The following is a 23,613-nucleotide window of genomic DNA, read 5'->3' on the forward strand; positions in this document are numbered from 1 at the left end:
GCTGGATTTAAAGGAGCAATAGTAAATACAAAACCAGGTGTATTTTGTATTTTATATCATTGACCTTTTAAATCCAGCGGCCAAAAACACAGAAGATGCGGCAGCGTTGAAAAGTGTTGCATAGTAAATTCACTCCTACTTTACAAATGATATTTTCCAGTTTGTGGTTATTTAACATCCCTACTGAAGAGGCATACATACAGTATGTATAAACAGTACATACGTTGCCCGGGTTAAAGACTGGACTCTGAAGTACACCTGCAGCCTTTATTTGCTTACATTGTTCTCACCTATAACCCCATTCCACTGAACCTGAAAAGGATCCCACTGATTGCAAACATGCATGCAAATAGTGGCCTAACTACAGTGGGTGCAAGGTGTGCAGCTGTTATGGTGCCCGAGCAGCCTCTGTGGTCTGCCCCCAGTCACACACACAAGGTGGGCAGGCCCAGTCAGGGCCACCAAGGGGGCCCGGGTGGCAGCGGTGTTGGTTTGGTGCCAGCTGGCGCACTGGCAGGCAGACGTGGCCCGGTGGTCTATAATAGCTCATTGGCTAAGACAAGAAACAGCACTATGTTCTATTACCCATACGTTCATATGGTTATCCTAACTATTTTTGTCTTAATATTGTGAGACGCTTTGCCATATATTTCTTTTTCACATGCTTCAGGGTTAAATTCAGGGTTAATTTAGGTTTTATGACAGTTAAATTTTTCACTCTGCCCTGGTAATTTTTGGGAGCAGAGATTTACTGTAGATTACCTAGGTGGAAAATTGAGAAAAGGTGAAGTTCTGAAGCGTACTCCTATATATAGTTATTTTATTTTTGTTTTTCTCTAGTACTTTGTTATTGTACATTTACATAATTTTTTGTGATTTGCTGCAATACTCATTTGGAATTATACCTTTCAATGTTTATCACTCTCGATCATTATTTGCATTGTAAAATTACATCAAGTGTTGCTGTATTTCTAATTTGTATGCTTTGGAACTAAATAATAAAAAAAAGGACTAGCTCTGGATTTAATATGAACTTGCATGAGTCAAAGTTTGACACTTGGTCAGAGGTTAAAAGGATACTTTTGTAGCTTTCACACAGGTTTTTGGCAGACTGACAATTTCCACTTGAGCCAGTCCCAAAACCTGTGTAATTTAAGAGTGTCCCCATTTTTAGGGATTGTGTGACAGTGTGTGGCCCTGATGAAGTTCAATCCTAGGCAAAAACCTAATCCTGGTCAAACTACACCACCATGCCAAATTTGGTGGAGCTAGGTCCAAAACTCTGGCCATGCATAAAGGACAAACAGACAGACAGACAGACAGACAGAAACGCTTTCTCGCTTATTATATAAATAAGGAGTTAAAGTAAAAGTATTAGAAATTATTTGCAACACATTAAATGGGGCATATGCACTGAAGTGGGTTCAATTCAAGTCTATTCTTATTACATGTAAGACATATTTAATTTTTTATTAGTTTTATGGTAATGCAGAGAAAATTATGTCCCAATATTGAAATAATTATTTTTATGAATTTGCTAGGAGCCACCTACTTCTAGTATTGCAGCTGGTGAGCGCTCTTCCTCGTATCTGTCACGTCGCTGACACAAGGAGACCTCCGCTAATGCCTGCTGCTTTTAGAGGAAGGGGACACTATGAAGCAATCTGGTGGGTAGCTGACAATAGCTTTCACAGTAAATGTGCTTTTTCCATGGCTATTAAAAAGGCAAAAGCATTTAATTTTTTAGAACTATTTAATATTCAAGCTGTATTGCTTGTCAAATGTCATCTTTTTATTTTTAAATGGTCTTTATTTTTTAAAAGAACACCTCATTTTCTTTAAATAAAGTGATTTACTATGTGCAGCTGAACCCAGTTACTTACCATCCAAATGGACCCATTTTGGTGTGACAGTCCCGATTTGAGGGGACTGTTCTGCTATCTGGTTACTGTCCTCTTCATCTCAATATGTGGGAAAATGGGGGCGTCAGTAAATAAAACGGTGTTCTTTGCCAACCAGAGGTATGCAGTTATATTGTCGGATGTACACTGACGCACCAAATAGGCACAATAATTCTGCATAGTTTACTACTATGAGTATGGTTTACTAATGCTCATATGTGATAGGAAATAGAGGAAAAAATAAGGCCGACAAGTGTACAAATGAATGTCTATTTAGGGATACACTGGATCCAAGATTAAACTCTGGATTAAAATTAATTCTAAAGTTTGTTTTTTTATAGCAAGATCCTGGTTTTGTGCTGGACTGACACTTCTTTTGTCCACAATCTCATTCCTGACTTTCTTTTAGCATCTACACATTACTAGAATTATTTAATTAGCCATATTTAATTAACTATCTGATCTCCCATATGCAATGTTCTGTACACCACACACCCTACACCCATTAAAAATACGCCTCTGACCACGCTGTTAAAGCGCTATGAGTATGCATGAGAAGCTAAACTAGAGGAACAGTAGGTAGGGTTGTTTCTTAAGTTGTGATAGTGGGCCGGATTCAGAGATGCACGCAGTGTCAATGTTGGACGCAGTGGATCGATTTTTTTTTGCTCCTCGCATGCGCCAAAGCCACGCTGTTCATATGCAGCGATTGGTTAGTGACGTCGGTCACAGAGAGGACTTATTCGCAAAGTGAGCGATAGGTAGTCAGCTTCGGGGGTAGGTAACAGGAGGCGGCTAGTAAAATGCAGGCACGTTGAGACCATTTTCTGGCCGTGCCCTAGAGAGCTTCTGCAAATTCATATACAGCTGGAGACGACCTGGCGTCACCGGTGAGACGGTCATTCTGAGACAGCATAGGCTTGCCCAGAGGGTCGTAGTTTTTGCTTTTGCACTTAAGCATCGCATGTGAGAGGTCAGAAGGGGACGTCTCTGTGCACAAGACAGCAGCTAACTCATTAGCATATCTTCACAACACCACTGCATAATAGATCGCAGCGACTAGCATTGCGTGCAACTCTGAATCAAGCCCAGTGTACTCGATTATATGACTTCTTTGTTAATCATCCATGTTATGTTATAAAGATTAACTGAACTGATCACAGTAAGATTTATCCCACAATCTTCTTGGCATGTTGAGCTAGAACAAAGAAGCATATTTTGCAAAAGGGCCATAAGACATGGAATAATACAAAGAACATTACAAATAATCTTCAAGTGACAGTACATGCAAATAATTCAGCATTCTATTTATAGGCGTTAAGAAAGGAAAAGAAAATGACCGGCAGCTCAGAGCCAAAACTAAAGGCCCCCATACATCAGAGATGGATCGTTGCGATCGGATCGAAAACACCGATCTGCTGGTTGGAAATGCCAACTGGCGGACATCGATGTTCCGCGATCCGTCGCGGGATCGGTGAAATTGTACATGATCTGCCCATTACGATAATTTTTTCATTGTGATCGGCAAATCTGTGAAATCCTACATGTTGGATTTCAGCGACCCGGCATCTCTAGATCGACGCATCGCGGCGATCCATCTCTTTTGTATGGGGTCCTTTACAGTGGCTAATCTGAATAATGATAATTATCAGCTGTGCAAGGTTATTACTACAGACAGGTGACACATTAATAAACAAGAATGAGATAAGAAAGACAGACCGTTAGAAGCTACGTAATTAGTTGAATTTGGCCAGCTAATTTACATAAGATTCGGGAATACTGTGAATGGAATGTATCGCTCATAACAGAAACTACATGAGAGATACACTTCAAAAATGTAACTGTACCTACAGAGCAAATGATAGAAAATGGGACTAGGCAAAGGGAGGCCATGCAGGAGAATATAAATGGAATGCTAGAGACAGTAACAAAACTCTGACCAATAGGTGAGGACATAAAGTTTAACCATGTAGTAACCATACTTTTGCGTAGTGCGCAGTCACACACAGATATTCAAGTGTTGCATATCATATTAATCAGTACAGCCTACTGGTGTGACTTAGTTACATCACATTGCGACTAAGGCCCGTATTAAATTTGGAGGGAAAAGCTGTTTTCGCGTGTTTTTGGCGAAAACTTTTCGCCGATGACGTCATTTTGCCAGGCGGTAAAGTATCGCCGTATTCAATTTTAAAGACTTTCCGCCTAGGTGGAAAGTCAATGCAATGTAATAGGTGGAAAAGTTTCGCCTATGAATAGCAGGCGGGAAAAAAGTGCAGAATTGGGGTTTTCGGGTGCAACATTACGGGAACCCCCGTGCATTCTTCAGACAGTCCCCCAAAGGTAAACTGTGTCAAAAATGAAAAAAAAAAACACTTAAGGACACTCCAAAAAAATCACTTTGAATTTGGGGGCGATAAAAAAAAAAGTTGGGGGACAAAGTTTTTAGCGAACTAGACTCTGGGGGGATCCCCAAGTATGCCCCAGGTGTTTTTTTCATTGCAGAGGCTTGCGGCAGGTGGATTTTTCATGATTTTTTTCAACTTAACTTTAGCTACTTTCAAATATGCTGACCCCCATTTTCAAGTACCCCAAATTTGCTGGGACAAGTTATTTTCTGCAAAAAAACCTCCAGAATACTATTCTTCACCACTTATACAAAAACGCTATTTAGCAGCTATTGAGCCCGTTTAAAACACCAAATACCTTCAGCAAGCCAAATCAGGGGGTATCATAGGGAACCCCCATGTCAGAGCATCTTTTGGGGGTTGTCAGGCTGATTTCCCCAAATCTGTCAGTACTTTCCGCTTGTTTAAGTTTCGCTGGGTCCCGTTTTCGCCTACTGTCAAATTGAATACGGGGATAAGCGGGCACACGCGCAATACTTTTCCGCCTGCAAAACACTCGATGTAGGCGGAAAGTCCGGGAGGCGAAAAAGTATCGCGGCTCAGCTCAGACTGACTACGGGCCTAAGATGCATTTGTGGCTGAAAAAGAAGGTCAGTGTAAGCAGAGTCGTACAGGACCTGGCGTGCCGAAAGGGGCTGTTTGAGAGGACTGCAACAACAATGTATGAGAACAATTCTGTTCGTGCTAATAGACTCTGGATTATCTGAATAGCAGCGATGGCAACCACTTACTTGCAAAACAAATTGTTCTCCATAATGCTGGAAGACACATAAGAGTTTCTGGGTAGAAATAAAATGTGAATATTGCTAAATAGAAACACAGCAATCTACAAAACTGAGTAGTGGAAAGAGTTCTTGTTGCACACAGTGAGCATTTCAAAGGAATCCTAGACACAAGGATAGACAAGGTGACTATGAGCTACCGATTCACATGCCTTTTGTTGAAAACGTAAGGGATGGTGTAATGGCCTCACTAGACTTGAGTACAGAGGATTACCAATACTAAACAGACAACCAATACATCTCCTGAACAAATTATTGAGTACAGTGTAGGATTGTGAATCTTGGATAAGAGAACAGGGGACAAGGTATGGCATTCAGATAAGGGTAAATCACATTTATGCCTCTCATACAAAGCAAGTGCAATTAGTCTACATGAACCAACATTATATGAAGACCTCTCACTTGTATCAGGGGAAGCCAACAGATGGATGAAAATAGCTGAACAGTCAGCAGGGAGGAAAGCCATAGGCTGTACATGGACATTTATTCATTTTAAAGACAAGTGTATCACAGATGACAAGCTTCATCAGTACAAAGCTTCTGTCTTAAAGACATCACAAGCTACCAAGGAAAATTGATTCAACAGACTGAGCCATAGCTATTCAGAAGGCATGCTGGAGTATCATTGAGATGTTACACTGGATTGACAGCGGAGCTGTAGGGCCCCATTTAAGAATAAACCTAAACACCAGTGGTATATTTAATTTAGTATTGCAGTGATACAAATGAATATGCCACTGGTATTCATCATTACTTACCTTGCTGGCAAGGTCCAGCGACGTCCCCCTCACTCAGCAGCATCCTCCGCTCAGCTGCTGGCAACCTAACGCTGCCAGTGACAGGATTCTGTGTCATGTGCATGCGCGACGGTCAGTCTGGATCCGTCAGTACCTGGAAGGCTTTGCTGAAGCCAGAAAGGCTGCTGTCGGGTCCCCATTGCTGACAATGGGGATCGTATGGCTCTAGCCATCTAAAGATGGAAAGAGTAATACAGTGACAAACAGCTGTAAACTTAGATTAGTTAAATATTTAAGGATAACATAACCCCTTTAGTGAGTGCTAAAAGGGGTTATGTATCATTGTTAAATGGGGCCCATGGTTTCTTAAGTTATAGAACTTGTTTGTTAATTATCCAGACTAGGTTATAAAGTTTTTTCATTTGTCTTGATGCTTGAACACCGAATCGTATTCTGCAACAGCTAAGACTAAGGACAGCTTATCTCCTTACAATCTGATTATTCCTTTTTCTTACTTCTGCCTAATGCTGGGTACACACTACTAGATATATCGTTTGATCGAACAACGGACGATATATATGTAGCGGAGCGGTGGATGTGTACACCCGATATGTCTGTGAACATCGTTTTTCAGAGACATATCAGGTCAGTCCTACAGCACAGCTGATGCAGATATATATCGGTGCATCTACATGTGTGTACGGGTGACTTGCTGACTGCGCGTACACTGCCTGCAGGGACCACCGACACTGCCATCACAACTGGGCGGGTAAATTTAAATGCCCAGCCAGTTGTGGTGTATGACCAGACATATCGAGCGGCCGATTGGTAAGTGTGTATAGCGTACCAAATCGGCCACTCTGTTGGTTAACTGTGTACCCAACAAATCTTCCCAAACTTTGTCCACATAAATACAAACAAGTCATTTAAAGAATAAAAACTTTTATTACAGTTTGTTGAATACAATTTGTTACCTTCACAAATATACACAAACATTGTATGAGAAACAGGACTCCATTATGACATGAATTACACAGCAAAATCCCTTGTCCTCCATGATCTTGTTTTTTACACCTCCCTGAAAGAAAATAAATTACATTTAATGCACAGTAAATTTAAAGGACGGTAATTTGCATTTTATGATAGTGTATTTATTGCAAGTTATATTTTCATTTCTACAGGGTACATACAGTAATACCATATGTACTTTATTTATACAATTGATTATATTATAGTATACAGTAAATCATTACTGTATTAATGCTCACCAAATAAGGTACTATCCTGCTGCATAATGACAACAGTAAGCGGCTACATCTGATGAGCAGCGGCCATTTGGTGCTCAGAACAAGCAGCTGATACTCATGGGAATTACATTAGCAGCGAAAAACGGCTTATCCTGCGAATTTGTGGGAGCAAATTCACCACAGCATAAAGTTGTGAAATGTTTTCACCACTTCCTGAGCAGGTGAAAAGTTGTGGAAATCCCTATTTTATGGTAAAAATGTTGGGACTTGGTTCAGAATCACGAGGACACTCTCTTTAAAGACTAGTTAGCCAAAACTATTTTTTTAATTAGCTTAATTTGGCCAATAATTACGTCATTTTTGAGGTGAAAAGGTGCAAAGTGCAGGAAAGTGGGTTAATTGATGTGGGACAAGTCTATGGGGGTGTTATATGAATGGGGCAGGTGTATTAAGATTGCTGGTGGGTGTTAGAGGCGTATTTTGAAGGTTTTTTTTTAAAATGACACACACATTATATATATATATATATAAATATATATATATATATATATATACATACATATACACATACACTTATAGGCATTTTAATGCACTCCCAATTTAGAAAGAATATTTATTTTGCAAAAACACCCATTTGCTTTCTTGCATAATTTGACTCCTTTTGAAATATGCATATAACAGCCATTTAACACAATTAAGAACCCCAAATACTTTTATTAGGGCCACTAATACATATATACTTTGTTATCCTATACCACTTTGCCTTTTTTTGGGGTACAGGCCGATTTCCCAGTTTTCACCTATACTTATCGCGGGTAAAAAAAAAAAGTAAGAATTTTGGAATTGAATATCGCAAAAAACGAGTGTGCGCATATAAGCAAAATTCATACGCAAAGGGTGTGTAAACTTAGCATGCTAAAAATTACCAAAGTAGCGTGGCTAATTGAATTCACCCTTAAATATTCTGATACATAGGGGTAGATGTACTAAGCCTTAGAGAGAGATAAAGTTAAGAGAGATAAAGTGCCACAAAATAAGCTCCTAACTGTCATTTTAAAACCCACAGCCTGTAAAGTGACAGGAGCTGACTGGTTGGTACTTTATCTCTTTCCAAGGTTTAGTACATCTCCCCCATAGACTATCTGAAGTAAAATTCTGACCATGTTTAAGAGTTGGATGCGTTTAACGATCCTGGGGGTGATTTGTGACCACTCAGTGATATCAGGCCATCATCACAGCACATATGACAGCATGTGGACATCATAAGCATGAAATGATGATGTCATCAGTAGGGCATCTGAGACATTGGGTGGGCCCAGGTTCTGGGTGTGCAGCCAATGGAGGTTGTACATTCCTATGGTGTATGTCTATATCACCCACCAGATGAGGGGGAGGCTGGTTTCAGCATCGCTGGGGCTTGGTTATGCCATCCCTGTACTCCCAGGCCCCTACATAGGCATGGCCAATTTGTGCACACACACACCCTCGGTGCACCTTCTCATCAATTATAATTGACAAATAATTAAATAATCAACTACTTTGTAAAATAAACTATTCAAATTCACAAATATTGTAAGCTGGTGGGATCCAATCATAATTTAATGTCTGATCATTTGGTAAGGTATGTTAAAAAATGGTATCTAATGGTATCTAACAAATAACTTGGGCGAAATTAACCTGTAACTATTATGCAGTTTCTCATGGAGCAAAACACTTTGCTATTAACAAATCATAAGCACTAGGTCTATATCTAGGTGTGTTTTATTTCTATGATGTTCCTACATATGTAGTCAGAACTTGTTTCTTGAGTACACAGCGACAGCCAGATGGATGAAGTGGACACAACACAACCTATGTTTCTTTTCAATTTGCACAATCAGTTGCTTTTATTATCCTAGAAAAACCGATCACGGGAAAGTAGTGTCTGTAGACTGTAAAGCAGGGGTCTTCAATCTTGGCCCTCCAGCTGCTGTGGAACTACACATCCCAGCATGCACTGTCATAGTTTTAGCATGCTGTTATATCAAAAAGGTGGCAGTGCATGCTGGGATGTGTAGTTCCACAGCAGCTGGAAGGCCAAGGTTGAAGACCCCTGCTGTAAAGGAACATGCATCTCACTTTTGTCAGTCTGTTCCAGAATGTGATCTTTACAGAAGCAGATTAAATTGTACAAGTATGTAGAACTGACGCTTTGTAAATAACTAGTCATTGGTTCTCATATTAACACACATTGCAACATTTGCTAGCAAATAAAATCATATACAATAAATCAAACTGTATGGGTTGGAATCTACAGGCAAGGAAAATGTTTTCTCTTTACAGTAATGAGTTTGTAAACAGGACCTGTTGGGCTTAATTTGCAATTTTTATTATCAGAAACAGTATTTGGACCAGGTAAGAGCTACTGCTGTACTGTATAGTAAATAGGTAGAGTTTAGCTATTCTGATTAAGTGATAAAAATGACTGCAATAAGCATGTAGGGGGCTATGTAATATACTGCAATTTGCAGGCACGGACATGATTCTGGCAAGTTATCCCGAAATTTTAAAAGCGGCAATAATTTCAAAGGGAAAGGATTTGCCTTTTAAATTATTGTAGCTTTAAAAATACAGGCTAACTCACCTGGAATCACACCGTGCCTGCGTCTGGCAGGCTATTACGTATGGCCCATATTATTTGAACAGAGAGCAAGAAAAAAACAAATATTGTGTATGCTGAGGTGTATTCCATAAACACGCCAATGCTTTGATCCCTATGGAAATGTTTGCCATGTTTGTGGAATTCTGGAAGAGAAAGACAAAAATAACATTGATAAAGCTTAAAAAAAAAATAATTCTTATATTATAAAGGAAAAATATTACTAAGTTAAGATTATTATGGCACTTATCCATTTTCCATTTATGACAGAAAATGCTTTGAAGTGTCATCTAGTGCAATGATATCACTAACGTAAGTGACACAGGATTGTTGTTTTTATATGTTTATCGCTATAGGTTGCTGCCTATTTATCGAGACAGCACGTTTATCACTATGGGATACTGCATGTTTACTGCTATGGGATACTGCACATTTATCACTATTGGTTACTGCACATTTATCACTATAGGATACTGTACATTTATCACTATGGGATACTGCACATTTATCACTATGGGATACTGCACATTTATCACTATGGGATACTGTACATTTATCACTATGGGTTACTGCGCGGTTATCACTATGGGATACTGTACATTTATCACTATGGGATACTGCGCATTTATCACTATGGGTTACTGTGCATTTATCACTATGGGTTACTGTACATTTATCACTATGGGATACTGCACATTTATCAAGATGGGATACTGCACATTTCTCACTATGGGATACTGTACATTTGTCACTTTGGGTTACTGCACGGCTATCACTATGGGACACTGCACATTTATCACTATGGGATGCTGCACATTTATCACTATGGGATACTGTACATTTATCACTATGGGTTACTGCACATTTATCGCTATGGGATACTGCACATTTCTCACTATGGGATACTGCGACGGGGGAGAGGGGGAGCTGGTCTCTGTGTAGGTTGTCAGTGTGTGTGTGTGTGTGTCAGAGTGTGTGTATGTGCCAGTGTGTGTATCTGTGTCAGTGTGTGTATTTCTGTGTCAGTTTGTGTGTATACCTGTGTTAGTGTGTGTGTGTATGTGTCAGTTTGCGTGTATATATATCTGTGTCAGTTTGTGTGTGTACCTGTGTCAGTGTGTCTGTATGTGTCAGTGTGTGTATGTATGTGTCAGTGTGTGTGTGTATGTGTCAGTGTGTGACGGTGTGGCTGAGAGACGAAGCAGAGGGAGAGGTGATGATGTGGCTGAGAGACAAAGCAGGGGGGAGGTGATGGTGTGGCTGAGAGATGACGCAGCAGGGAGGTGATGGTGTGCTAAGAGACGAAGCAGGGGGAGGTAATGGTGTGCTGTGAGACAATGCAGGGGTTGGCGATGATGTGGCTCAGAGATGAAGCAGGAGGGGCGGTGATGGTGTGGCTGAGAGAGGACGTGGTGGGGAAGTGATGGTGTGTTGAGAGACGACGCGGTGGGAAGGAGATAGTGTGCTGAGAGACGACGTAGGAGGGGAGGTAAAGGTGTACTGAGAGACGACACGGTGGTGAGTTGATGGTGTGGCCGAGAGAAAACGCAAGGGGGAGGTGATGGTGTTGCTGAGATGACGCAGGGGGGAAACGATGGTGTGCTGAGAGACGATGCAGTAGGGAGGTGATGGTGTTCTGAGAGACGACGCAGGGGTGGAAGTGATTGTTAGGATTTGTGGTTAGCAAATCAGTTTGGTGGCAATTCCCAGTCTTAGTTGTTACTGGGATATTGCATCATGTCCTATCCTTGTTCTGGCTTTTTGCAGGAAGCTGGAAATCCTGTCTTGTCTGTATCAATTCTTTGCCAGTCATTCAGGTCTGTCTGTGTTTGTGTTGTTTCATGTGTTCACTAATTAACTAGCTCTCTCCTTGCAGAGCAGGTACACACATGCCTTTTAATTAGGAATCACTCTCCAGGAATGGTCTCTGATTGGATCCTGCATCTCATAAGTATACACCCAGCCCTGATCTCATTGCCGGTTATACTGTGTCACTACCAGTGTATGTTTGCTGTGTTCAGTTCCTAGTGCTTGCCGGTCAACTGAGTACTTTGGTTATTGTATCTGGATCCTGTCTCCATTCAGCCCTGCAGTAATAAACCACAGTCCTGTCTGTCTGCATTTATCTTGTTACCTGCAGTGTTTTCACCTCACTGCCTCCATTATGTGTTACTGCAGCATCTGAATCCACCTGTCTGCTGTTTAGGCCCCTGCTAGACCATCTCAGCTGCTTGTGTCAACCAGGCGGCACAGGCTGCATTACAGAGTGTCTGTGAGTTCCCTCAGCCTGGCTGCAGAATCAGGTTGTTCCTGTTCTCCAGTTCACTGAACTCCCACACGGCTTCCTAACCGCTCCAAGTAGCTTCCGTACTACCACCTATCTCCAAACGGCTTCCTGGCCACATCTAGCAGCTCCCGTGCTGCCATCGTTCACCATACGGCTTCTTAGCCGCTCCAAGTATCTTCCGTACTACTACCAATCTCCAAACGGATTCCTAGCTGTATCCAGCAGCTCCCGTGCTGCCAACGTTCACCATACGGCTTCCAGGCCGCTCCAAGTAGCTTCCGTGCTATCACCAATCTCCAAACGGCTTCCTAGCCATATCCAGCAGCTCCTATGCTGCCAATGTTCATCCTACGGCAATTGCCAAAACATCGGCACCATCGCTGCAACATCGGCACACTTACCGCACCATCGGCTCTCAAAGCCATCATCAAACCATAGACTGCTTATCTACGGAAACTGCCCCAACATCGGCACCATCGCTGCAACATCGGCACAGTTGCCGCACCATCGACTCTCAGAGCCATTTACTAACCCTAGGCTGTTTATCTACGGCCGCACCATCGGCACCATTGCCGCACCATCTGCATCACTGCCGCACCATCTGCATCACTGCCGCACCATCGACTCCCAAGCTATTCCCCAAAAAACCAAACTGTACTCTCACGACATCTGTACCATCGATATCCTGATAATCATCAACTGTGTCAGTCCTAACTGTACATTCTTTACCTTTTTGAATTCCCCTGTATCTCCATGTGAGCCGCTACTACCTCGAGCATAAGTCCAGGCATCCGCCTAAGTACCGGTGAACGTATCCTAGTTCTAAGGGAACAACGGGCGGTTGTTATTGGCAGAAGATTTCGCTAGACGGGTTCTAGGGGTCTCACATGGGGCAGGCAGTGGGATTCGTAACATTATAACTGGCCAACAAATTACAGACACTACTGGAGTGTCTTCAATATGGTCTCTGTCCTGTCAAATCCTGATATGGAACTATCAAACAAAATTCTGAACCTCGAGAGCATGCGAATGCTGCTGCTACAAGCCTTCCTTGGATTATCATCTTGTTTGGATGTGCTGCAGCAGCAAACATTTCAAGCCCCCCAGATTTCGTCGATCGCATCTTGCTATTGCAAGAATCAATCTAGGGAGGAAAAGTTGGACTGCACCCCAACAGTAAACTGTTCTATAACACCTCAGTCATCTGATTTGATATATCCGGAGTTCTTATTGGAATTTCATCTGAAGACTGAACAGTTACAAAAAATATTGTTTAGTACTAATATGTTAGTACAAAAAATGTTTGGGAATGTACCAGACTTTGAAGATATTCCATCCTTCCCAGCGGAAACAAAAGAGATGACATACTCCACTTCCCTTTACCCTGCTAAGCCATCCTCTATGCAGAGGGAAGGTGGATATCGGAGCTAGCTACGACCTAGGTTCTCTGAGGCCGAGAGCGGCAAAGGCTTAGGGAAAATTGTCTCTGTTTATACTGTGGGAACGCTGATCATTTTATTGCAGACTGTTCTTTATGTAAGCCAAAAAGAAATGACCAGCCTCAAAGTCCTAGGCTTCAAGTTAACCATTCGCCTTGTAAGCTCATTAATGCCACAGACTCCATAATTCCTGACAAAGATGCCGTGGTTCCCCAAAAGAAGCCAGTTATTTATAATTGGGGTCCCATTACTAAGGGACCGAGTCTCAAATTTGGGAACCATTCAAAGACTCTCATTGTACTAGTAAGGGTTCAGTTGGTTCTTTTGCAGATAGAACTTCCAACAATAAAGTCGATAAACCTCACATAGCCAGAGAGACACCTGATCTTCCTACTCCAGGAGGGGTCTAGTCTGCCTGTTCCGGTCCCGTCCCGGATTCTGCCTGTTCCGGTCCCGTCCCGGATTCTGCCTGTTCCGGTCCAGTCCCGGATTCTGCCTGTTCCGGTCCCAGTCCGGATTCTGCCTGCTCTGGTTCCGATGTCTCAGTCGTCCAGACCTCAGGAGAGGACTTCGATGTTCCAACCTCAAGTGAGGTGTCCGATGTACCTACTCCTGAAGGGGTTCCCAATGTTTCAGTCATCCAGATCCCAGGAGGGGAGTCCGATGTATCGACTTCAGAAAAGGTGCCTGATGTATCACTCTCAGAAGAGGTCTCCGTAGTACCGCTCCCAGGAGAGGAGTTTGATGTACCAACCTCAGAGGAGAGTTGTGAAGTACCGACACCAGCAGGGGAATCTGATGTATCGACCTCAGAAAAGGTGCCTGCTGTACCGCCCTCAGAAGGAGGTCTCCGTTGTATCGCTCCCAGGAGAGGAGTTTGATGTACCAACCTCAGAGGAGAGGTGTGAAGTATCGACACCAAGAGGGGAGTTTGATTTACCAACCCCAAAAGAGAAGTCTGATGTTCCATTCCCAAGAGGAGAGCTCGATGAATCTATTCAAGCTGGGGATCCTCAATCGGTGAAGCCAGACCAGGAACCTGATTGCCTGATCTTCAATAGGAATTGGAACAATTTCGGGACTTAATTTTTTTATGTTGAGAAAAACCTGGAGGAAGCACCTGCAATTCAAGCATTATGTTCCTGCTTTTGGCATTTAAAGGAGAAGCTAAGGGATGGGCTGAACCCTACATTAGATCAAATGACTCCATTCTTCATGATCTTGATTTATTTATCTGTGTGGTCCTTAAGAGGTTTGGGGGTCCAGACATTGTGATTGCTGAACCTTCTGGAAGTTCTACCTGTACCTAAAAAAGAGTACCCAAATCAAGATCTGCTAAATCAGCCAGGAAATCTCGACCTCCTCAAGACTGTAGTATCTCCTCGTCTCTACAGGAGACTCAACCTACATATCTCCACTCTGGATGTTTGCTAACTTACTCAGGGATAGGATCTCCAATGAATTTGGAAATGAGGAAGTCATTAGCTTCTCTATCTGTGAATCAAGCCATTTCTGATAAAAGGTGTATGGCTCAGCCGGTAGATGATGGCTCTAGTTCTGACTACGATCCAGTAGCAGACGAGAGAGAACTTTCTGTGGATGATAGTAACATCTTTATGCTCCCCATTGTTAAGCCTAAACAGGTGGGGAAGAAAAAGAGACATCGTAAAAGACATTAATCATTCTCTATCACACAAAGATTCATGCTCCCCTTAGTGACATTGGGGTGTCCGGAGTCCACCCTCAAGGGGTGGGGGTACTGTTAGGATTTGCGGTTAGAAAATCATCTTGGTGGCAATTCCCAGTCTTAGTGGTTACTGGGATATTGCATCATGTCCTATCCTTGTTCTGGCTTTTTGCAGGAAGCTGGAAATCTTGTCTTGTCTGTGTCAATTCTTTGCCTGTCATTCAGGTCTGTCTGTGTTTGTGTTGTTTCATGTGTTCACTAATTAACTAGCTCTCTCCTTTCAGAGCAGGTACACCCATGCCTTTTAATTAGGAATGGTCTCTGATTGGATCCTGCATCTCATAAGTATACACCCAGCCCTGATCTCATTGCCGGTTATACTGTGTCACTACCAGTGTATGTTTGCTGTGTTCAGTTCCTAGTGCTTGCTGGTCAACTGATACTTTGGTTATTGTATCTGGATCCTGTCTCCATTCAGCCCTGCAGTAATATACCACAGTCCTGTCTGTCTGCATTTATGTTGTTACCTGCAGTGTTTCCACCTCACTGCCTCCATTATGTGTTACTGCAGCATCTGAATACATCTGTCTGCTGTTTATGTCCCTGCCTAGACCATCTCAGCTGCTTCTGTCAACCGGGCGACACAGGCTGCATTACAGAGTGTCTGAGTTCCCTCAGCCTGTCTGCAGAGTCAGGTTGTTCCTGTTCCCCGGTTCACTGAACTCCCACACGGCTTCCTAACCGCTCCAAGTAGCTTCCGTGCTACCACCAATCTCCAAACAGCTTCCTGGCCGCATCTAGCAGCTCCCGTGCTGCCATCGTTCACCATACGGCTTCTTAGCCGCTCCAAGTAGCTTCCGTGCTACCACCAATCTCCAAACGGCTTCCTAGCCATATCCAGCAGCTCCCGTGCTGCCAACGTTCACCATACGGCTTCCAGGCCGCTCCAAGTAGCTTCCGTGCTACCACCAATCTACGGCAATTGCCCTAACACCGGCACCATCGCTGAAACATCGGCACACTTGCCGCACCATCGGGTCTCAGAGCCATTTACTAACCCTAGACTTTATCTACGGCTATTGCCGCACCATCGGACCCATTGCTGCACCATCAGCATAATTGCCTCACCATCGGCATCACTGCGGCACCATTGCTGCACCATTGACACAGCTGCCACACCATCGATTCCCAAGCTATTGCCCCAAAAAAATCAAACTGTACTCTCACAACATCTGTACCATCGATATCCTGATAATCATCAACTTTGTCAGTCCTAACTATACATTCTTTACCTTTTTGAATTCCACTGTATCTCCATGTGAGCCGCTACTACCTCGAGCATAAGTCCAGGAGGCCACCTAAGTACCGGTGAACGTATCCTAGTTCTAAGGGAACGGGTGGTTGTTATTGGCAGAAGATCTTGCTAGCCGGGTTCTAGGGGTCTCACATAGAGCAGGCAGTGGGATTCGTAACAGTGATGGTGTGCTGAGAGACAACGTAGGTGGGGAGATGATGGTGTGCTGAGACGACGCAGGGGGGGGTGATGGTGTGTTGAGAGATGACACAGGGGGAGATTGTGTGGCTGAGAGATGCATGGGGAGGGAAGTTACACAGGTGGAACGAGTCTGGTTGAACTGCTGGTGTATGATGATGACCTTGTTAATATTCCTAATCAAACAGGCATCTTCTGGACGATGTGACCTACATGAATAGAGAATACCAACTGAAGAGTCCCAGGGAGGGTATATTTCTTCAGAGGCTCTACATTGTGAGAAACACCGTATAGGTAAGGTGCATATGGAATGGAAAGTAATGAGTGACGAGTAGTGGGTGGCATGTTATGTTGGCACCCCCCATTTTCAGTGGCCACGCCTCTTTGGTATGTGACCACGCCAATTTTTTTTTGCTGAGCGACATAGGCGCGCATATATAATTTGCTTTCTTAATGTAGGGGGGGGGGGCGCCATTCTTCAACTTGCCCTGAGTTCCAAAGACCCTACTTAAGTCTCTGATTCAGGGATATTGCACATTTATGGCATGGGATAAGGTACATTTATCACTATGGGATACTGCACATTTACTGGTATGATGATTTGGGTTGCTGCACATTTCTGCTTTTGGTCATTACACATATATATTGGTACAATGTTGAAATTATATATACAGTACATACATACACACACAAATATATGTTATATAGTATTGATGTATGAATAGGCACCAAAACATTGATCCATTTATGAAATACAGCACATAGTTGTATGTAGTTATGTGAGCAAAATGCTATATACCTGACACCAGACACCCTATGGCTCTCTTTCAGAGGACACATCTCCCTCTGCGCCACTGCTTGCGTTGGGGTCATCCTTACTGCGAGGTAAGCTCCTCTCACGGCTAGGCTCAGAGGGTGCCTTCGCTCTAGTTTTTTCTTTTCTTTGTTGCTGTTTTTCAAGTTTTGCAAGCTGTTAAAAAAAAAGAAGAGTAAATGAACAAAAAAAACTAGGGTGAAATCCACTTAGGCCAGGTTGGTGCATGTTAATGAAGAATAAAAGATCCCTTATTATTATGCCATTATCGATATGGATATAAAATCAGATACTCTTATACTCTACAATTGTTATAGTTAGAATTACAATACAATAATCTACAATACATACATATAGAAACCGTTGTAATTCCTACACCGTTCACCTGATTTGGATATAATAACCCTCAAATTAAATCTGAAAGTCTGCAGTTAAAGCACATCTTGTTGGTTTCATTTCAAAGCCATTGTGGTGGTGAATAGAGGCCAAAATATGAAAATTCTGTCAATGTCCCAATATTTATGCACCTGACTGTATACAAATGTAAAAGATGTGACCTAAACCCTGCTATTAGGAACTCTAAGTAGGAACATGGGTGCGTTATTTCAAAACATAGTTTTTATGCTACAATCATAATGCTTTGAGCTCCTTTATTTAATAAGTTTATTCAAATATTTTATTTTCTGCTGGTAAGCATTAATATAGAACTGACATACAAAACAACAGGCATCTTACAGTAAGAGATTGTATTATAAATGAGCTGGTGCTCTAATCTAGTACAGATTACACACATGGGTGGCTCAAGGGGCTGGCTGGCGGTGTAATCTGACAGCATCCGTCGTACCTCCTTCACCTCAGGCTCAACCGCTGCATACTTCAGCTACACTGGGGCCGCCCAGAGTCTCTGTGTGTTGAAACTTGAAAGCGGCCCGGCTCGGCAGGAGATCTTGGCGCCTGCTGACCACAGACTTGCAGTGGATGCTCAGAATCGCCCTGGCCACTTGTGTAAAAGACTGAAAGCCTTTCAATGAAAGTTATTACTTTGAAAAATATTTATTATGTGTGTGTGTATATATATATATATATATATATATATATATATACCGTGTATACTCGAGTATAAGCCGAGTTTTTCAGCACAAAAAATGTGCTGAAAAAGTACCCCCTCGGCTTATACTCGAGTCAAGTGTAGCGCTGACCGGACGGAGTTCGGTCAGCGCTACACACTGCCAAACACACAGCCACCGGAGCCGGCAGCTGCGTGTTTGGTGTAATCAGCTGCCGCTGAGAGTCTGTCAGACTCTTAGCGGCTGCTGCTCCCACTGCGGGAGCCATCTTCCGGCTCCCGCAGTGGGTGATGGGAGACACGTCGTCATGACGACGTCTCTCCCATACAAAGCGGCCGGAGGAGCGGACAGCGGCGGGACCAGGAGCGGGAGTTTAAGGTAAGTGTTTATTTTTTTTTATTCTTTTCACGTCTCTCTCTACTGGGGGGGGGGGGACTACAGGGGGCACTACTAGGGGGCATTATCAGGGGGCACTACCAGGGGGCGATTACTACAGGGGGCACTACCAAGGGGCATTATCAGGGGGCGATTACTACAGGGGGCACTAAAAGGGGGGATTACCACTGGGGGAACTACAAGGGGGGGATTACTACAGGGGGCACTACCAGGGGGGGACTACTACAGGGGGGGGATTACTACAGGGGGCACTAAAAGGGGGGATTACCACTGGGGGAACTACCAGGGGAGGATTACTACAGGGGGCACTACCAGTGGGGGATTACTACAGGGGGCACTAAAAGGGGGGATTACTACTGGGGGTACTACCAGGGGGGGATTACTACTGGAGGCACTGAAAGGGGGGATTACCACTGGGGGCACTACCAGGAGGGATTACTACTGGGGGCACAACCAGGGGGAATTACTACTGGGGGCACTACCAGCTGCTGCCATTTCCCACACTAGGCTTATACTCGAGTCAGTAAGTTTTCCCAGTTTTTTGGGGTAAAAGTAGGTACCTCGGCTTATATTCGGGTCGACTTATACTCGAGTATATACGGTATATACACTCAACGGCAGGTGCAGCACTCCTAGCGACTCAAATACACAGACTCTAAGGCGGCATGTGGCCCGGCAACGTTTCAGTGCCCTTTATTGCGGCACTTTTGTCAAGCTCCGCAATAAAGGGCACTGAAACATTGCCGAGCCACATGCCGCCTTACAGTCTGTGAATTTATGAATCGCTAGGAGTGCTGCACCTGCCATTGAGTATACTTAAAATTTTCTGTGCTGGCATCCGGTGCAGTTATATAATACAGGGAGAGCCGGGCATCCTGTTCTGTAAATATATACAGTCCGAGATATCTGAAACTCACTGTCACTGTTGAAACTTCACCCCTTTGCCCTCTGTGGTGCACGCTGAGAGTCAGGGGTACCTGATGAAGTCCTATGGATGAAACGCATAGAGTGATTTTATATGGAACTTCCATGTTGGTCTGCCTTTACCCTAATAACAGGGTCAGATAAAGGAATGTTGTTGTTACACTACAGAGAGACAGAGATGGATAGCGATAGATAGAGCCACGAATTCCACAGGGACAGGGCCTAATGATGTGGAGAGCCACAGCTGCCCCCGAAGCGGTCAGCTGCATCTCCTCTTCAGGATTCTCCAGAGAGGGAAGGGGGGCACCAATGAAAACTTTTGTCCTGAGCTCCACATGGTCTAGAACCGGCCCTGATTACACATAAAAAGTGAACATCTGATTGGTTGCTATGGTACACTGCCCCTTTATTTGCACAATTACTGCTGCGCTCACTTTCCTAAATGCCCCTCTGTCTTTAAAAATAAAATCTTGCAAAAGCCGACTACAGATTAACTTCTAGAGAGTGGTAACAAAGCGCACCTAAAATTCTAAAGCAGCTTCTATAATCTCTATTTTGCAATGAGAAAGGATAGTTTAGAACATAAGAAGCGCTAATTGAGGAAGTATATAAATATAATGGAGATGTACTACCCTATGTATTTTAAATGAATCTGCAGAACCATTCAAATAAATAAAACCATATAAATAAACAAAAAAGAGAGAGAGTATAAATGTATGGAACCAAATATAAACTAAAATGTGAAGTATAGATATAAATATAAATACAAATATAGAATAAATAAATAATTAGATTGCAATGATGTTTATGAACTTTTGGGGATCTGATGGGTGCCCGCTGCTATACTGCAGTGCTGCGGGTTTCTGTCCCTACCTTTCCCTGAGAGACGGGGTTCAGCTTGCTGCACACGCCTCCAAAGCCGGTATTGACTTCGGCGTTCAGTGTGCTCTGTCCCGTACTGGATGCGGTGTTGGTTGCTTTATAAAGTCCGTCATGTGGACGAAACGCGTTGGAGCTTTTTGTTATCCTAACACCAACACAGCATCGAGTTTCCCCCACTCTGGCCAGCAAACCAGTAAGGGGACGGAAGAAGAAAGCGGACGGCAGCAAGCCGGAGCAAGCGGCAAGCAACCAACACCGCATCCAGTACGGGACAGAGCACACTGAACGCCGAAGTCAATACCGGCTTTGGAGGCGTGTGCAGCAAGCTGAACCCCGTCTCTCAGGGAAAGGTAGGGACAGAAACCCGCAGCACTGCAGTATAGCAGCGGGCACCCATCAGATCCCCAAAAGTTCATAAACATCATTGCAATCTAATTATTTATTTATTCTATATTTGTATTTATATTTATATCTATACTTCACATTTTAGTTTATATTTGGTTCCATACATTTATACTCTCTCTCTTTTTTGTTTATTTATATGGTTTTATTTATTTGAATGGTTTTGCAGATTCATTTAAAATACATGGGGTAGTACATCTCCATTATATTTATATACTTCCTCAATTAGCGCTTCTTATGTTCTAAACAGATTAACTTCCGTGTATACAGTGCCTTGCAAACGTATTCACCCCCCTTTGCATTTTTCATGTTTTGTTGCCTCACAACCTGGAATTAAAATGGATTGTTTGAAGGTGTGCATCATTTCATTCACAGAACATGCCTACAACTGTGAAGTTGTTTTTTTTTTTTATATATATATTGTGAATCACACACAACATTTAGGACAACATAACAGAAATCTTCAACGTGCATAACTATTCAACCCCTTAAAGTCAGTACTTTGTCGAGCCACCTTTTATGGCAATTACAGCTGCAAGTCGCTTTGGATAAGTCTCTATGAGCTTACCACTTACCACTTGTCCCTGGGACTTTTGCCCATTCCTCAAGGCAAAACTGTTCCAGCTCCTTCATGTTGGATGGTTTCCGCTTGTGAACAGCAATCTTCAAGTCTGACCACAGATTCTCAATTTGATTGAGATCTGGGCTTTGACTAGGCCATTCCAACACATTTAAATGCTTCCCCTTAAACCACTTGAGTGTTACTTTAGCAGTAAGCTTTGGGTCATTGTCCTGCTGGAAGGTGAACCTCCATCCCAGTCTCAAATCACAGGCAGACCGAACCAGGTTTTGCTCAAGAATATCCCTGTATTTAGCACCATCCATATTTCTCTCAACTTGAATCAGTTACCAAGTCCCTGCTGCTGAAAAACATCCCCACAGCATGATGCTGCCACCACGTTTCACTGTGGGGTGATGGGAAGTGTTGGGTTTGCGCCAGACATAGCATTTTCCTTGGTGGCCGAAAAGTTACATTTTAGTCTCATTTGACCAGAGCACCTTACTCCATACATTTGGGGAGTCACCCACATGCCTTTTGGCAAACTCAAATTGTGTCTTCTTATTTTTATCACTAAGTAATGGTGTTTTTCTGGCCACTCTTCCATAAAGCCCAGCTCTATGGAGTGTACGGCTTATTGTGGTCACATGCACAGATACACCAGTCTCTGCTGTGGAACTCTGCAGCTCCTTCATGGTTACCTTTGGTCTCTGTGCTGCCTCTCTGATTAATGCCCTCCTTGCCCAGTCTGTGAGTTTTGGTGGGCTGCCCTCTCTTGGCAGGTTTGTTGTGGTACCATGTTCTTTCCGTTTGATGATGATGGATTTCATGGTGCTCCGGGGGATCATCAAAGATTTGGATATTTTTTTTATAACCCAACCCAGAATTGTACTTCTTAACAATTTTGTCCCTGACTTGTTTGGAGAGCTCCTTGGTCTTCATGGTGTGATGCCTCTTGCTTAGTGGTGTTGCAGCCTCTGGGGCCTTTCAGAAAAAGTGTGTTTATACTGACAGATCATGTGACACTTAGATTTCACACAGGTGGACTTCATTTCACTAATTATGTGACTTCTGAAGGTAATTGGTTGCACCAGAACTTTAGAGGGGCTTCATAGCGAAGGGGGTGATTACATATGCACATGCCAATTTTCAGAATTTTATTTATAAAGATTGTTTTTTATATATATTTTTCTCTTTTCACTTCACCAAATTAGACTATTTTGTGCCGATCCATCACATAAAATTCAGATTTAAAAAAAAAAAAAAAATTACAGGTTGTAATGTAACAAAAAAGGTAAAAAGCCAAGGGGGTTAATACATTTGCAAGGCACTGTATATGCTGAACTAAAGTACAGTCTGTATTATTTAAATAGATAAAATGTATTATACATATTAACAGCCAAAGTGATTAATATATTATAAGTAACGCCATAGATCTAGCTACAAACTATACTATGTGTCTCTGTGATATAGCTGCTCAGCTTACCTGATTATTCTCATAATATACTCTTGTTCTCTAATCAATTTTTAACATGCATTTCTGCACCCACATAATAAAGAACTGGAATGAAATGTAAAGATGTAGTCTGAATACCACATACAAAAGGGAATCTAGTGGTAATGATTGTGCTTCTCCATGTGGAAAAAAAGATGTAACCTGTTCAGTGCCCCAACAGTGTATCAGCTGCAGCACTTCAATCTGAATGTACGTTACGGCTTTTTCAGCAGTGGGAAACACATTTTATAATCATTACTGGAAAGGTTAAGAGCAGTGTGTCAGGTCACTGGGGTTTTGTATGTGGGAGAGTAGGAGAATTGAGGCCTTGATTAAGCTTCTTCTCATCTAGACCACTACTACAAGGAGATGTATGGGTGCTTATGAATGAACAGATATAATGCAGTCTGTTAGGAGAATACTGGATAGAGTTCCGTAAGCATGACAGGTCTCTTG

At 42.8% G+C, this 23,613-nt stretch overlaps 1 protein-coding gene across 1 annotated transcript in view; it reads right to left on the reverse strand.

Moving 5' to 3' along the window:
* Nucleotides 1–6,753: 6,753 nt before the first annotated feature.
* The window catches only part of DTD1 (D-aminoacyl-tRNA deacylase 1), a 210,807-nt gene continuing 193,947 nt past the window's right edge, over nucleotides 6,754–23,613 (reverse strand). The window contains exons 5-6 of the mRNA XM_088477573.1: nucleotides 17,418–17,588; nucleotides 6,754–6,906 (exon numbers count right to left, since the gene is read on the reverse strand). Coding sequence (XP_088333699.1) covers nucleotides 17,433–17,588 — 156 coding nt within the window. The 3' untranslated portion in view covers nucleotides 6,754–6,906; nucleotides 17,418–17,432. The remainder of the gene's footprint in view (nucleotides 6,907–17,417; nucleotides 17,589–23,613) is intronic.

This window comes from Taudactylus pleione, unplaced genomic scaffold (genome assembly GCF_031769625.1).
Source record: "Taudactylus pleione unplaced genomic scaffold, aTauple2 ptg000201l, whole genome shotgun sequence".
NCBI classification, from domain to species: domain Eukaryota; kingdom Metazoa; phylum Chordata; class Amphibia; order Anura; family Myobatrachidae; genus Taudactylus; species Taudactylus pleione.